This window comes from Oryctolagus cuniculus, chromosome 17, assembly GCF_051225735.1.
Source record: "Oryctolagus cuniculus isolate XC-2025 breed Fujian yellow rabbit chromosome 17, ASM5122573v1, whole genome shotgun sequence".
Taxonomy (NCBI): domain Eukaryota; kingdom Metazoa; phylum Chordata; class Mammalia; order Lagomorpha; family Leporidae; genus Oryctolagus; species Oryctolagus cuniculus.
Window position 1 is genome coordinate 16,045,042 of NC_142883.1, and position 16,010 is coordinate 16,061,051.

The 16,010-nt window shown below is 55.3% G+C and overlaps 1 protein-coding gene across 14 annotated transcripts in view; it reads right to left on the reverse strand.

The window, feature by feature from the left end:
- Positions 1 to 224: 224 nt before the first annotated feature.
- METTL2A (methyltransferase 2A, tRNA N3-cytidine) overlaps positions 225 to 16,010 on the reverse strand; it is a 34,481-nt gene continuing 18,695 nt past the window's right edge. For 3 of the 14 annotated variants that reach the window (XR_016223546.1, XR_016223543.1, XR_016223552.1), the window contains 3 exons: positions 14,428 to 14,551; positions 8,437 to 8,540; positions 7,617 to 8,244 (listed from right to left, as the gene is read on the reverse strand). Coding sequence is in view for 4 of the 14 variants with exons in the window: in XM_051825112.3 (XP_051681072.1) it covers positions 299 to 491; positions 8,437 to 8,540 (297 nt within the window). In the remaining 10 variants the exon portion in view is untranslated. Of the gene's footprint in view, positions 492 to 7,616; positions 8,541 to 10,771; positions 10,947 to 14,427; positions 14,552 to 16,010 lie in introns of those variants that run through there. The other 11 variants (XM_051825112.3, XM_089316856.1, XR_016223542.1 and 8 more) reach the window with 8 other exon arrangements.

Genomic DNA, 16,010 nt, shown 5'->3' on the forward strand with positions numbered 1-16,010 from the left:
AAGCCAGCAGCCAGGAACTCCTTCTGGATCTCCTGTGGGGGGCGGGAACCAAACAGCTGGGCCACAATAATGCTGCCTCCCAGGTGCCTTAGCAGGCAGCTGGATTGGAAATGGAGTCCCGTGACTCCACCCTGGCGCTCAGACGTGGGATGCGCCAGGATGCGGGTGCCCCGAGCTGCAGCTTAACCTGCTGCACCACAATGCCTGCCCCGGGAGCCTTTCTCTTTTCTTTTTTTTAAAAGATTTATTTATTTGTTTGTTTGTTTTTAAGATTTATTTATTTATTCAAAAGTCAGGGTTACACAGAGAGAGGAAGGCAAAGAGAGAGAGAGAGGTCTTCCATCTGATGGTTCACTCCCCAGTTGGCTGGAGCTGCGTTGATCTGAAGCCAGGAGCCAGGAGCCAGGAGCTTCCTCTGAGTCTCCCTCATGGGTGCAGGGACCCAAGGACCTGGACCATCTTCTACTGCTTTCCCAGGCCACAGCAGAGAGCTGGATCGGAAGAGGAGCAGCCGGGACTAGATTGGTGCCCATATGGGATGCTGGTGCTTCAGGCCAGGGTGTTAACCCACTGTGCCACAGCGCCTGCCCTAGATTTATTTATTTATTTGAAGGTCAGAGTTACACACACACACACACACACACACACACACGGTGAGAGGTCTTCCATCTGCTGGTTCACTTCCCAAGTGGCTGCAATGGCCAGGGCTGAGCCAGGCTGAAACCAAGAGCTTCATCCGGGTCTCCCATGTGGGCAGGGGCCCAAGGATTTGGGTCACCTTCTGCTGCTTTTCCCAGGCTGTTAGCAAAGCGCTGGATTGGAAGTGGAGCAGTGGGGACAGGAATCGGCGCCCATATGGGATGCTGATGTTGCGGGTAGTGGCTTTACTGCTATGCCACAATGCCGGCCCCTGGTTCCTTTGTTAATCACCTCCCAAAGCAAGGAGCCATAAAGTAGAAGTTTGCTTCTCCTTCACCTACTAATTTCAAACAGGAGGTCATGGCCATTGTCCCAGGGCCTGGAAGATGAAGTAACCATCCAAGTTCACGGAGCTCGTAAGGGTAGAGCGTGGCCTGGCTCCTGCCCTGCTCTCCGCCTGGAGCTCTGTGCAGCCTGGGCCCTGCCCTTCCACGGATCAGAGGACACGGGCTTCGCCAATCGGCCTGTCCAGAAACACACCAGGGGAGGAGACATTCCATACTCACACTAGGCCTTGAACCTCAACTGGGCCCCAAGGAAACAAAATGAGGGTGAGTTGGGGGGTCTGAGTCAACTTGGATAGTCTGCTTCTAAACAGACTGTTATTTTGTGATATGTGAGTTTGAGGATTTAAATCCAGATAGATTGCTGTGGAAAACCAGGGTCTCGGAATCACTGGGACACACAGGAGTTTCAAATCACCTGCAGGGTGATGAGCTTGGCCCAGTGGTGAAGCCCGCATCTCCTATCACAGTGCCTGCGTCAGCTCTGTCCCTGACTCTAGCTTCCTGCAGTGCACCCTGGGAGGAGTGCGCGATGGCTCCTGCTGGGCTCCTGCCACCCACGTGGGAAACCAGGATGGAGATGGGAGCTCCTGGCTTTAACCAGGCCCAGCCCCAGCTGTTTTGGGCATTTGAGGGAGTGAACCAGTGGATGGATCTCTCTCTCTCTCTGCCATCCAAGTGAAATGAAAACCAATAAATGGGCCGGTGCCGCGGCTCACTAGGCTAATCCTCTGCCTCGAGGCGCCGGCACACCAGGTTCTAGTCCTGGTCGGGGCGCCGGATTCTGTCCCGGTTGCCCCTCTTCCAGGCCAGCTCTCTGCTGTGGCCAGGGAGTGCAGTGGAGGATGGCCCAGGTGCTTGGGCCCTGCACCCCATGGGAGACCAGGAGAAGTACCTGGCTCCTGGCTCCTGCCTTCGGATCAGCGCGGTGCGTCAGCTGCGGTGGCCATTGGAGGGTGAGCCAACGGCAAAGGAAGACCTTTCTGTCTGTCTCTCTCTCTCACTGTCCACTCTGCCTGTCAAAAAAAAAAAAAAAAAAAAACCTAAACCAATAAATGAAAATCTCTGAGGGCCTGCAGTCAGGCGGGCTCCTCAGGTCAGAAGCCAGTTTGGCCCCGAGAAGCAGGACTCACGCTGCAGCCCCGAGCCGGAGCAGTTCCTGGGTCCCCTCCTCTCTTCCCCAGCTTGCAGCCCATCTCCTGGTCGTCACCCAGGACACTACAAGTAGCGCGGGGGTGTGGCTCACACAGCCTGCCCACCTCTCCCTGTGGGCGGGGGGGGGGGGCTCTGCAGGCGCTCACCAGGGCCAGGTGGTGCACCTGCAACGGACAGGTGGCACCTTGCTTCCTCTTCAGGGACCCCAGGAATCCCTGAATCTGTGAAGTTTCACAACCGTCCGTGCCTAGCCTTCCAAGCCTTCCTCTTCCCAGATTAGCAAACCCCCTCCCCTGTCTTCGTGGGCTCAGTGAGAGCTGCCAAAGGGCCTGGCGCATTGGCAGCTCCTGTGGGTTTTAGTGCCGAAAGGTGCGACCCGGAGCACGGGGTTAGCACGGTGGCTGAGCAGGCCTGAACCTTCCGTGGCTCTGCACTTCCTGATGGCCCCTGTCCCCACCACCTCATTACTCCTGCCTGTCAATCAGGTTTGCATCAATAAACTTTATGTTCCACGCTTTGCCACATGAATGAGAGGACAGCCGCTAAAGACTGATCTTTGACCTTGGCACGTAAATAGCCTACAGATTGGACTTGACAGTGAATAAAAGGCCCAGCCATTCTCTGATGCCTTTTTGCCTTAATTAGATTGAGCATTCAAAGGCTATGGGGAAATCTTCCATTTGAGGAGAGAGACCCCACAAGAAAGGAAGTCACGTCTCCACTCTCACGCACTCAGACTGTCAGCCAGCCCTCAAACAAACAGTGGGCCGTGGCGGACAGCCTGCGGGTGCCCTGTTCCCAGTGCGCGGCGCTTCCCAGCAGGTACCGGCAAGAATGTCCACCCACTCAGAAGCCCGGCCGCAGCCGGGTGGCCAGGGCCCAGCGCGAATCCTGATTGTGCCCTAGGAACTCTGGCAGCTTATTCAACCTGTCTGCCCGCTGCCCGCAGTTTCCTCTCGGGATTAATGACAGCAGCCTCCAGGGGCTGTCTGTTGTCAAGACTAAGTGAGATCATGCGCAGGGAGCCGGGGGCTGCGAAAGGGCCAACCTCGTGCCTCGCCTAGCGGGGCCCCCTTCCCTTGGCTCTCTGCCGGTCACCGGTACCCCCCTGACTCACACACAGTCCCGGCCCGCCCTCTGTGACAATGCTTAGTGCCTTCAACTGTTAAGTGGGAGCCGGTGAGAGTCCCCGGGGCGGGGGTGGGGGGGTGGGGAAGCCGGAAGGAGGAGCAGCAGCAGAGAAGCGGGTGGGCGCACGGGCCGGGGAGAGGGCTGCAGCCCCTGGCTGGCCTGCAGACGCAGCTGCGGCCCGGGGCGGTCTTGAATAACTTAAGTTCCTGAACCCACTTCATGCTCCATTTGCTCAGGCACAGAGGACGGTTCAGTGTTAATCACATTAACTGTGTTGTTTCATTTCACGCTGTGCTACGTGAGCGTCGGCTCGGCCAGGACAGGGCAGAACTGACTCTCCAAGGGACCCGCGCTGTGCTCACCCACACAGCGGCATCGCCTGGGCCCTGGCGGCCAGCCCCGCCCCGCCGCCCCCCGCCGTGCTAGTGGGGGGCTTTCAGTCCTCTCTGCCTCCTTCCGTGGGAACCCTCATCAGAAACCTTTCCGGGAGGAACTGGGTCCCAAGTGTTCGCCAGGGGGTGCTCCCCACGCAGCAGGGGGAGATCCCGAGGGCATCTCCCAGGCCAACCTCCCCGTGCCGCAGCTGGGGAACCCGAGTGAGTCCCACAGGCCGCCGGATTCCTGCAGTTTCACCTCTGTTGGCGACTTGGAAGCCGATGACCGGTCTTTGTTTAGATCTTATACACAAACATCGAACTCCAGTTCTGAAGCCCTGTGCTCAGGTGACCCTGTCTCAGCCTGAACCCCCCATTGCCCTCCTGGCTCCTGCCCTGTGCATCATCAGACAGACGGCCCAGGTCCTGCGCAGCACCTGCCTCATCCAGGCCCAGCGCTCGCTCCCGTGCTGGCCGCCGCCCTCCCATCCCCCACAGTGTGGGGAGCAACTGGGACTACACTGTTACTCGAATTAAGACTTATTTTATGCATCTGCTCTCCCACAATATGGCGCTGGGAGAGGAGGAAACAGCTTCTACACAGCTGCCTCCAGTTCAACCAATAAACAGCAGGACCTGCTCCCGATTGGAGGAGAGCAGCGTACTCGGCGTGTGGGTAGCAGAGTTGGGATTGGTGGAAGAGGACTATAAAGGAGGAGAGAGACGGCATGCACCAGGAACATCTAAGAGGAACACCTGTGCAGCCCCCGAGAGAGCCGGCCGGCGGTGTGCCGCTCCCCCGCGGAAGTGGGGAATGTAGCAGGGGGAACCGCCCTTCCACGGAGGTGGAAGGGTCGGTAGCCAACCCGGGAAGAACCAGCAGCAAACCCGGGAAGGGCCGAGCAGACGAAAGAACAGCGCAGGGTCCTGTGTCGTTCCTCCACGAAGACGGGGAGCGACATAATGGTGCCGTGACTCGGATAGGAAGCCTAGGCAGGGTCCTGTGTCGTTCCTTCATGAAGAGGGGGAGCGACACCACAGGAATGTTTCAAAACACAAACTGTATAAAACTCCCCCTTGAAGCTGCTATCCACTCTCCCCTTTTCTAATTTTTTCCCCAATATCTTTGAAAGAAAAATAATGAGGGTGCTGGCACTGTGGCTGCCAGGTTAAGCTGCTGTCTGCAGTGCGAGCATCCCATATAGGAGTGGGTTCAAGTCCCAGCTGCTCCACTTCTGATTCACAGAGAGAGAGAGAGGTCTTCCATCTGCTGGTTCTCTCCCCAAACAGCTGCAAAGGCCAGAGCTGGGCTGATCCGATGCCAGGAGCCAGGAGCCAGGAACCAGAAGCTTCTTCCAGTCTCCCACATGGGTGCAGGGGCCTGTTTGAGTCCCGGCTGCTCTACTTCTGATCCAGCTCCCTGCTAATGCACCTGGGAAAGGTGGCACTTCGGCCATCTTCTGCTGCTTTCCCAGGTGCATTAGCAGGGAGCTGGATCAGAAGTAGAGCAGCCGGGACTCAAACAGGCGCCATATGGGATGCTGGCACCGCAGGTGGCTGCTTCATGCCGGGCCCAACATCCTTGCTGTTTCACTCTTAGGGCTGTACAGTCAGCACCGCAGCAGGCGTGTGTCCTCCGAAGACCAGGAATCCCTCTTGCCACAGGCCATCATCGCACACAAGCGACTGAGCACTGAACACAACGGTATCTAATATAAAGTCCACGCTCAAATTTCCCCTTTCGTCCCTCTAAGGTCCTTCATGACTATTTTGTTGTTGCTGTTGAGTGGCAAAGAGATAGACAGAGACAGAGAGATCCCTCATCCATCGGTTCAGTCCCCAAATGCCCACAACAGCTGCACCTTGTACAGGCTGACGTGGGGAGCCGGGAACTCAACCAGTGTCTCCATGTTGGTGGCAGGGACCCAGGCACTTCAGCCATCACCGGCTGCCTCCAGGGTGCTCGATAATGGGAAGTGGAGCTGGGAGTCACGAGTCACACCATAAAGAAAGAAAAAAAAAAAAAAAAAAAAAAAAGACCCAGGGGGTCTTTTAATGCTGGGCCAAACACCTGCTGCCAGACCTATTTTTTAATGCTGACCCCTGCCAAGGCTGAGACCAGGCACTGGAGACTTCACTGTTTACTCTTCTACCCATCCCAATTTAACTTCCAGATCCCTCCCTCCACCCAGAGAACTCTTGTCAAGGTCAGGAGTGATGCCCCTTACAGATCTACAGGATCCTTCTCTGTGCTCAGCCAGGGGTGGGGCTTCACACGCGCAGTGTCCTCTGGGCATCTGGGCATCTGCTCACAAACCCATACCTGCTCGGAATTCCTTCCTCACATGGCCTCGGGTGCACCCACGCTGGCCTGTGGCTTTCAGCCCCAGCTGTATGCGGATGCCACCCTCAGGTGCAGGATCCAGGGATGTCCATCTCTGACCTGTCTCCCTGAGGCCAGACTGATGTGGTCCACTGCCTTCTGGGCATTTCCACTTGGATGTGCCATCAGCACCCCTATGCATCTAAACAGAACCATGCATCTAAACAGAACTTTTATTTGAAAGGCAGAGAGAGGGAGAGAGATCTTGCGTCTGCTGGTTCATTCCCCAAACCCCAGCAACAGCCAGGATCCAGGAATTCAATCCAGATCCCCCACACAAATGGCAGAGACCCAAGTACTTGAGCCATCACCTGCTGCTCCTCAAGGCACACAGCAGGGAGCTGGAATCAGCAGTGGAGCTAGGATTTGAACCAGGCACTCTGATCACTCACTGTGGGCATCCCAAGAGCTGTCTGGTTTTTTTTTTTTGTTGTTGTTGTTTTTTGACAGGCAGAGTGGACAGTGAGAGAGAGAGACAGAGAGAAAGGTCTTCCTTTGCCGTTGGTTCACCCTCCAATGGCCGCCGCGGCCAGCGCGCTGTGGCCGATGCACCGCACTGATCCAAAGGCAGGAGCCAGGTGCTTCTCCTGGTCTCCCATGGGGTGCAGGGCCCAAGCACTTGGGCCATCCTCCACTGCACTTCCTGGCCACAGCAGAGAGCTGGCCTAGAAGAGGGGCAACAGGGACAGAATCCGGCGCCCCAACTGGGACTAGAACCCAGTGTGCCGGCGCCGCAAGGCGGAGGATTAGCCTAGTGAGCCACGGTGCCAGCCCCAAGAGCTGTCTTAACACTGAGCTGAACACCCAGCCCTGCACAGAAGTCTTGATGTCTACCCTGCTCCTCCAGCGCGGGTGCGGTGCCACCAGCTCCCTGTCCAGGTCCTCCTGGGAGCCCTGTCTGGACTCACCTCTCTTGCTGTCTTCATTGCCACCACTGAAGCCAGGTGCGGATTCAGCAAGGACCTCCAAGCTGCTCTTGCTCTAGCCCCACCCTCACAGTAAGTTTTCCTCAGGGCAAACCTTCTAAAAATGTAAATCAGACCAGGCCACTCCCTCCTTAAAACCCTCCAATGGCCTCCAGGCCTGTTCTGCCCCTCTCTGTTGACCTTGGCCTAGCCTGCCTTTAGCACCTTCAATGCCAAGATGTCCCCACCTTGGGGCTTTTATTTGCACTTGCTCTCTCCTCCACCCTACGGCTTTCTCATCCCATTTCAACCGCCCCTAAGCCCACTGTGTGGGTGGGGGAAGGGACTGTGGTTGGCTTCCCTCATGTCCTATGAACACCGCGTCTCATCTCTGGCCGGGGGACCAGTGACAGGCAGAAACAAGGCCACCAGGAGCCACCCTGTTCCCTTCAGGAACAAGGAGCAAGTCTTAGAGAAAGGGGGCTGGCTGTGAACCCGCCAGCAGCTCTGCATTGCTGTTGTCTTCCGTGTGCTTGGCCCAGCGCTGTCTGGCTCCCGTCCATCTGGAAAAACGCCACCCTGCGGGGCTCCACCCAGGCCACCTTTCTGTGATGCCTTCCCCAGAAGCCCTCTCTTCCAGGCTCTGAAAAAGTGCAGTTCATACCAAGAAATCTAGAAACAGAAATTCCTTTTTAAAAAATGATTTATTTGTTTGAAAGGCAGAGTGGCAGACAGAGAGACCTTCCATCTGTTGGTTCACTCCCCAAAGACTGCGATGGCTGGGGCGAGGCCAGGCTGAAGCCAAGAGCCTGGAGCTCCACAGGGGTCTCCCCCATGGTGGCGGGGTCCCAAGCACTGGGGCCATCACGTGCGGCCTTTCCCGTAATGCCTGGAGGAGGCTGGGTCAGAAGCGAGGAGGCTGCAACTAGAACCAGCGTTCCAATATGGGATGCGGGCCACAGGCGGTGGCTAAACCTGCTGCACCACCATGCGGGCCTCTAAACAGAAGTTCTTCTGAGAATAAACGTAGGGTGGGTGTTCTGATGCAACAGGTTAGGCCATTGCGTGTAATACCCCCTTCCCACATCAGGGTGCCTGCTGGAGTCCCAGCCACTCCTGTTCCAATCCAGCTTCCTGCTAATGCTCCTGCGAAGCAGCAGATGATGGCCCCTTCCACCCACCTGGGGAACCCGGATGGCGCTCCTGGCTCCTGGCTTCAGCCTGGCCCAGATCCAGCTGCTGTAGGCATTTGGAGAGTGAAGCAGTGGAAGGAAGATTCTCTCTCTGTTGCTCTTTCAAATAATTAAATAAAACTTAAAAAATAAAAACAAAGAAAGGAGTGTTTTACGCCTTACTGTCCTGGGCACCACCATTCAAATCTCCCCAGGCTCTGATGCCTCTCCCAGGAAGTCGGGAGGCCCTGTGCACACAGCCATGATGAGAACTTCCCACAATCCCTCCCCCGCGCTGGGCTTCCCCGAGCCAGCGAGGGCTGAGGGGCTCACCTGCCTCTGTCTCCACTGACGCTGCCCTCTGCCTGGGCGGCAGGCGATGCTGACCGGGAACAGGACACAGGTGACCCTGGGCACTTTGTTTTCATGGCCCCTCCCTACATTAGCAAAAAAAAAAAAAACAAAAAAAAAAACCACTATGTTGTAACTGTGTTGGTAGGAAACCAAATTTGTAATCTAGCTTGGGTTCATTATCATAATATCCATAACTATTTATTTTTCTAATTTTTAAAAAATATTTATTTGAAAGGCAGTTAGAGAGGAGAGACACAGAGAGGGATCTTCCATCCACTGGGTCGCTCCCCAAATGGCCACAATGGCTAGAGCTGGGCCAGGCCAAAGCCAGGAGTTTCTTTCGGGCCTCTCACATGGGTGCAGCGGCTCAAGCACTTGGGCCATCTTCCGCTGCTCTCCCAGGTGCATTCGTAGGGAGCTGGGTCAGAAGTGGAGCCAGCTGGGACTTGAACGGGCACCCACACGGGATGCAGGACTCACAGGTGGCAGCTTTACCCACTAAGCCACAGTATAGGCTCCTCTAATTTTAAATCAAATAAAAACAACTCCCTACAAGAATCACCCTGCCTGGGGGCAAAACTGACATTTCCTCCTCCTCCTCAGGGCCGGTGCTTGGGGGGGGGGGGTGGCAGAGAGGCAGAGCAGGGCTTTCTGCAGCACATCCAGGCTCACTCTCACCTTCATCCCCTCCAGACGGAAGTTGCCAAGGGACGTGCGTCAGTGTATGCGTGACTGCTAAGCCCACAACACACAATGCAGCACGTCTCCCATGCACCAGTCTACGAATGTGCAGGGCCCCAAGGTCAGCGTTCAGTGGTTTTCTGCAAGGAGTTGGGCATGTGCTGCGGGCCCGTAGGGCTTCCGCATGAGGGCATTGACTGAGGCCTTCCAGGGGAGAGAAATGTCTGGGAGGTGTTTGGATAAACTAGTTGAAGGCTCAAGAGAGAGCTTTAGCTCGTGACGGAGATTTGGGAATTATCCATGTACTGGTGGCATTCAGACTCAAAGTGGATCAGCTCGCTCACTCTCTGCCAGTCTCGTGGGGTCCACACCTTTAAACCATTCTGACCCTAGCTGCTCCCTCTGTGGGGCTGCTCCCCGGCTGCTCTCCGCAGGTGTGTCCTGGGTTCTGGCTTCTGTCCTCAGCCGCACCATCTTTCAGTGGGGGCAGGCTTGACTTTCTTCACCTTGGGGCCTGCGGCTCTCTCAGACCCAGTTCCTAGGTGACTGAGCAGTCACCCGTGCCCTAGCTATTTGTTGAACATCTGTGTGTCTGGCGCTGTACGAGGTCCCGAGCAAAGTAGGCACGGTCCTTGGTCCCAAGGGGAAGGCACGAGCCGGCACACTGGTGCCAAGGGAGCGATAAGGTCCATGGCACGGATGGGCTGAGGACTCGCAGAGGACCGTGACTTGAGAGGCCCAGGCTGGATGTGTCTGGAAGATGTGCCTGACCTATCCTCGGAGCAGGGAGCAGACAGCAGAGAGAGCCTGGGAAAGGCAGGAAGAGCTGGAAGCAGCCCTGGGTCCTGGGGTTGGGTATAACAAGGCCCACCCTAGATGGTCTCACTTGGGGCAGCCATGCGTCAGCAGCAGACATGGTGGGGAGAAGAAATACAAGCGAAAAAGTCAAGAACAACAGGGGCCGTCTAAGAAAGGAGAAGGAGAGAAGGGGGTTCAAGAAACAGGCGACAGCAGCCTGTGCAATCTGTGGGGCCCCTCGTTAAAAACAAAACTATCAAGAGGTGGGAACTGTGACAAAGTGGATCAACCTGCTGCGCGGAACGTGCGGGAGAGCTGGGAGCGAGGCCTGCCTCGGCTCCTGCTCCAGCTTCCTGCTTGTGTGCACCCTGGGAGGCAGCAGGCGATGACTCGGGCACTTGGGTCCCTTCCACCCGTGTGGCAGACCAGAATGAAGCTCCTGGCCCAGTCCCAGCAGGTGCAGCCGTTTGGACAGTGAATCAGCAGATGGCAGCTCTCTCTCTCTATTGCTTTGAATTTCAAATAAATAAAAATAAAAATTTTAAAAATCTACCAAGGCAGTGACAGCAGAACACGGAGTCCATAGTGGGCCCTCTGCCACTGCATGGACCACAGCCCACGATGTCAGTCCCAAGCCAAGGCGGGCCCCTGGGGAAGATGAGGTGTCCCAATCCTGGTCCCCCTTCGGTTCAGGCTGAGCTGAGTCTCACAGGCAGGGCCCCCACTTCAGGGTAAATGTGGGAGACTTCCATTTTCTATTTTGAGGAAAATGTTGTAATCTGGACAATGTTGCAAAACATTTATGAAGACAATTCCATGTACTTTAAAAAACTACCTATTTGAGAAGCAGGGATATACCGTATCCCATCTGATGGTTCACTCCCCAAATGCCTGCAGTGTTCAGGCTAAGGTCAGGAGCCGGGAACTGAATCCAGGTCTCGCAGGTGGTCGGCAGAGTCCCAATCACTGGGGCTGTCACTGCTGCTTCCCCGGGTCCGCAGTGCAGGAAGCTGGATGGGACGAAGAGGCGAGACCTGACCCCAGGCACTCTGGGAGGGGTGCAGGCATCCCGAGCAGTGGCTTAACGTGCGCCATCAAATGCCCCCCTCGACTTCATCTTTTTCAAATTATGATTTAAATTCATTTTATGTTTTTTAAATATTATTTATTTAAAAGACAGAGTTCTAGGCAGAGAGGTCTTTATCTGCTGGTTCATTCCCCAAATGGCCACAATGGCTGGAGCTGGGCCAATTCAGAGCCAGGAGCCAGGAGCTTCTTCCAGGTCTCCCGCATAGGTGCAGGGCCCAAGTACTTGGGCCATCCTCTACTGCTTTCCCAGGCCACAGCAGAGAGCTGGATTGAAAGTGGAGCAACTGTTACTCTGGCGCCCATATGGGATGCCAGTGCTGCAGGCAGAGGCTTAAGCTACTACACCATAGCGCTACCCCTAGATTCATTCTAAAGGAAATTTTAAATTGCTACAACATATCACTTGTCACGAATAGAAGTCATTTTTAAAAAAGACACAATGAAAACAAGATAGTATCTGAGTTCTAGCTGGACACCTTTGCCAGCCAAAGACTGAGCACTAGGGCTGACAACACTGTTGAACGAAGCAAAGGCACAGCTTCCTTGGGGATAAGGTCTGGGTGGGGAGATTCCAACAGTAAACCCGCAAATCGTGCCAGGTGGGTAGGTGCCAGGAATTCCATGTGTTGTACACTTAATACCCAAGGTCCTTTGTCACTGGCATTTGAGAGGTGGGGCCTTTGGGAGGTGACTGGATTGTAAGAACTCTGCTCTCATGCCTGGGCTCTTGCGTTAATAGATTAGTGGATTCATGGGTTACTGCAGGAGGGGCTTTGTGATGAGAGCTGCTCCCTTGGCCTGCTGGCTGCCTCGCCATGTGATGGCCTCTGCTCTGTCACCACCCAGGACGAAGTCTCTCAAATGCCAACCAGATGTCTGTGCCATGCTCTTGGGCTTGCCGGCCTCCAGAACCTTGGGCTAAACAGACCTCTCTACTCTTGATAAACTACCAAGCCTGCGATGTCCCACTGTGGCAAGAGAGAACAGACCGAGGCCCTCTGAGATAGGGGTAGGGATAGGGAAGGCCTCCGGAGAAGGTCGTGTCCCTCCTGCGACAGCTTTCGGGCGGAAGGTACAGCAAATGCCAAGGCCTGAGGGCCAGCATGGCCTCCTCCACCCCCAGCATGCATGTCAACTAATGACCTGTGCCGTTGGCCCTCCTGTCCGGGGCCTGGTTCACAGGGGCTGACGCTGAAGCCAGCCCAACCCACACCATCAGGTTGATAAGGCAGGGCTACTGATCTCCGATCTGAAATCTAATTGCCAAAGGCAAGGGGAACTCCCCAGGAAGGAAAGCTGAAGTTTGTCGTTAAGACTGCAGCAGAGTGGCCATTGGAGGGTGAACCAACGGCAAAGGAAGACCTTTCTCTCTGTCTCTCTCACTGTCCTCTCTGCCTGTAAAAAAAAAAAAAAAAAAAAAAAAAAAAAAAAAAAAAAAGACCGCAGCAGAGGCCGGTGCCGCAGCTCACTAGGCTAATCCTCCGCCTTGCGGCGCTGGCACCACAGGTTCTAGTCCCGGTTGCCCCTCTTCCAGTCCAGCTCTCTGCTGTGGCCCGGGAAGGCAGTGGAGGATGGCCCAAGTGCTTGGGCCCTGCACCCGCATGGGAGACCAGGAGAAAGCACCTGGCTCCTGGCCTCAGATCAGTGCAGTGCGCCGGCCTTAGCAGCCATCTGGAGGGTGAACCAACGGAAGGAAGACCTTTCTCTCTCTCTCTCTCACTGTCTAACTCTGCCTGTCAAAAAAAAAAAAAAAGACCGCAGCAGAGCCGAGGGGGTCTGATGGCGCCAGGAGAGGTTCCATCAGGGTGCAGCTGTCCCGGATGCCCCCTCCGAAGAGTAAACGGGGCACACCTGCGCCCAGCTGGCCTTTGATCCTCACAGCGCCCCTGTGGAATGCAAACATAATCATCTCCATTTAGTTGATGGGAAAACCTGAAGTTCTGGGAGGGTAAGTAGTCCGCCAAGGTCAGACAACTAGAGTTCACCTCAAAGTCGTCAGCCTCAGGTTAAGGCCTCAGGTTAAGGTGGGATAGCAGATGAAGGCTCAGGTGCTTGGTTCCTGCTACCCACCCAGGAGACCTGATGGAGTTCCTGCCTCCAGCCTGGCCCCTCCCCGCTGCTGTGGCATTTTGGGAGTGAACCAGCAAGTTTTCTTTCTCTCTCCCTCTCTCTGCCTTTCAAAACATAAACAAATGAAACAAAATAAAACGATGAAGTGATAATGGTTGTACACTTAGATGTCAGTGTTTGGGAAAATGAAACAAAGGCAGCGGAACTCTGGGAAACGTGTTCTGTGGATGCCTTCTGGGGACTCTGCCTGGCCTGTAAGTCCTTCCAGGAAACACCCACACCCACTGGCAGACACACTGTGCCCCCATTTCACAGGGAACTCAAACCTCAGCAGCCAGGTGATGGCTGCCTCCTGCAAGGGGACCGAAGGGAAAAACAGCCAGCCCTCAGCTGTGGGGGCACGAGGGCAACCAGGCACCCAGGCCTCCTCTGGGGCCCCTCTACCTTTCTGCCCCAGGGCCCAGGGGTCACCTGCGCCCCTCTCTGGTTTTTCAGTGTGCACCAGAGCTGTCAATAATTTTGCAACCAGAGTCCAGTACAACATACACTTTCAAAGGGAAGTCCCGACTGTCCATGGCAGGAGCGGGAAGGGCAGGACAACACTCAGTCCTCAGCTACTGGCACTAACAGGGGCCCAGATGCTCTGCTAAGTGTTCAGGACACAAAGTCGGGTCCAGTGTTGTGGCATAGCTGCTGCCTGTGATGCTGGCATCCTCTATGGGCTCGTTTGAGACCCGGCTGCTCCACTTCCAATCCAGCTCCTTGCTAATGCGCCTGGAAAAGCAGTGGAGAATGGCCCAAGTACTTTGGCATGGGAGGCCTGGAAGAAGCTCCTGATCCTGGCTTCAGCCTGGCCCAGCCCTAGCCATTTTGACTATTTGGGGAGTGATCAGCAGGTGGAAGATCTCTGTCTCTTCCTCTAATGCTGACTTTAAAATAAATAAATCTTAAAAAAAATACAAAGTCCCCAAAGAAACTCATACCCCACAGCTGGTGCTGTGGGGTAGCAGGTAAAGCTGCCACCTGCAGTGCCGGCATCCCATATGGGCCTGGTTTGAGACTGGCTGCTCTACTTCTGACCCAGCTCTCTGCTGTGGCCTGGGAAAGCAGTAGAAGGGACCTTGGGCCCCTGCACCCACGTGGGAGACCCAGAAGAAGCTTCTGGCTCCTGGCTCAGATTGGTGCAGCTCTGGCCATTGCAGCCAATTAGGGAGTGAACCAGTGGATGGAAGCTCTCTCTCTCTTTCTGTGTGTAACTCTGACTTTCAAATACATAAATCTTTTTTTAAAAAAAGAAACTCATAATTTGGTGAGCTGAGGCAACATACTCACCTAATAAATCTTGGGGGGATGGGCAGTGCATGCAAGGGGCTCACAGAGTGGGTACTGCAGGCTTTCTCCGTCCCGTCACTGCCTGCAGGTGTCTCTCCAACATGCTGCTACCGCCTGCTTCCTTCTAAGGACAATTAACATTTTTAAAAAAGAATTATCTTATTTAATTGAAAGACAGAGTTACAGAGAGGTAGAACCAGAGAGAGAGGTCTTCCATTCCGCTGGTTCATTCCCCAAATGACCACAAAGGCCAGAGCTGAGCTGAGCTGAAGCCAGGAGCCAGGAGCTTCTTCCAGGTCTCCCATGTGGGAGCAGGGGCCCAAGGACTTGGGTCATCTTGTACTGCTTTCCCAGGCCACAGCAGAGAGCTGGATTGGAAGAGGAGCAACTGGGACTCAAACCGGCGCCCATATGGGGTGCCAGGGCTGCGCGGGGGGGGGGGGGGGGGGGCTTTAACCTGCTGTGCTACAGCACAGGCCCCGCAATTAACATTCTTAGGGAGAAATGCAAACTCAGAGAAAGGAAAGTGGGGAATGAATAAACGAATGAATGCAATACAGCACTCACATCTGAGGGAGAGCCCCCGCTCGAGTCTCTGTGCCAGGCTACTGGCTCCTGTGTCCCAGGACTGAGGGGGGCACGGCCTCAGATGGTGGCTACTTGTCCTGATAGGAGGTCAGGCTGCGTGTGTGCCTGAAGGAAATTCACGGAGCAAGCCTGAGTGCGAGGCCAGCGGCTAAATGGGAAACCCATCATCAGCATTTCTTCCACCTCCTGACCAAGATCCAGAAACAGGACGTGCGGACCTGCTGCAGAAGCAAACACAAATCTGTGATGCATCGACGCCGCCAGGCCCTGGGAATCGCAGCTGCAGCCAGAGCAGAGAACAGGCCTTTGTGAACAGAGTGAAAGACACTGTTTGTCCTGAGCTCATCCTTTAAGCCAGACAGGACTCCCCACTCTTCTCGAGAGAGGCCTTGAAGTAAAGATAGGAATGGATTGTGTGACAGCAGGATGCCTTCGTACAGCTGACTGTGCTTTGCCAAGGGCCCAGTTTCCCAACCTGAGCCCGAGAAAGCATGAGATCACACACCAGCAGGCGGCAGGCCCGTGGCAAAGCCTGGGTCTGACAGTGTTCGTGGAGGCCACGCTGCGGGGGAAGCACACAGGCAGGGGAACGACTTTGCCAGCATGGCTACACTGGCTGCAGGGTCACGGTTTTATTCTGAAAGCTTCACTGGGGGCCGGCGCTGTGGCTCACTTGGTTAATCCTCCGCCTGCGGCGCTGGCATCCCATATGGGCGCCAGGTTCTAGTCCCGGTTGCTCCTCTTCCAGTCCAGCTCTCTGCTATGGCCCGGGAGGGCAGTGGAGGATGGCCCAGGTGCTTGGGCCCCTGCACCCGCAAGGGAGACCAGGAAGAGGCACCTGGCTCCTGGCTTAGGATCGGCGCAGCACTGGCTGTAGCGGCCATTTGGGGAGTGAACCAATGGAAGGAAGACCTTTCTCTCTCTCTCTATAACTGTCAAAAAAAAAAAAAAAAAAAAAAAAAAAGAAAGAAAAGAAAAGCTCCACTGTACCTGTC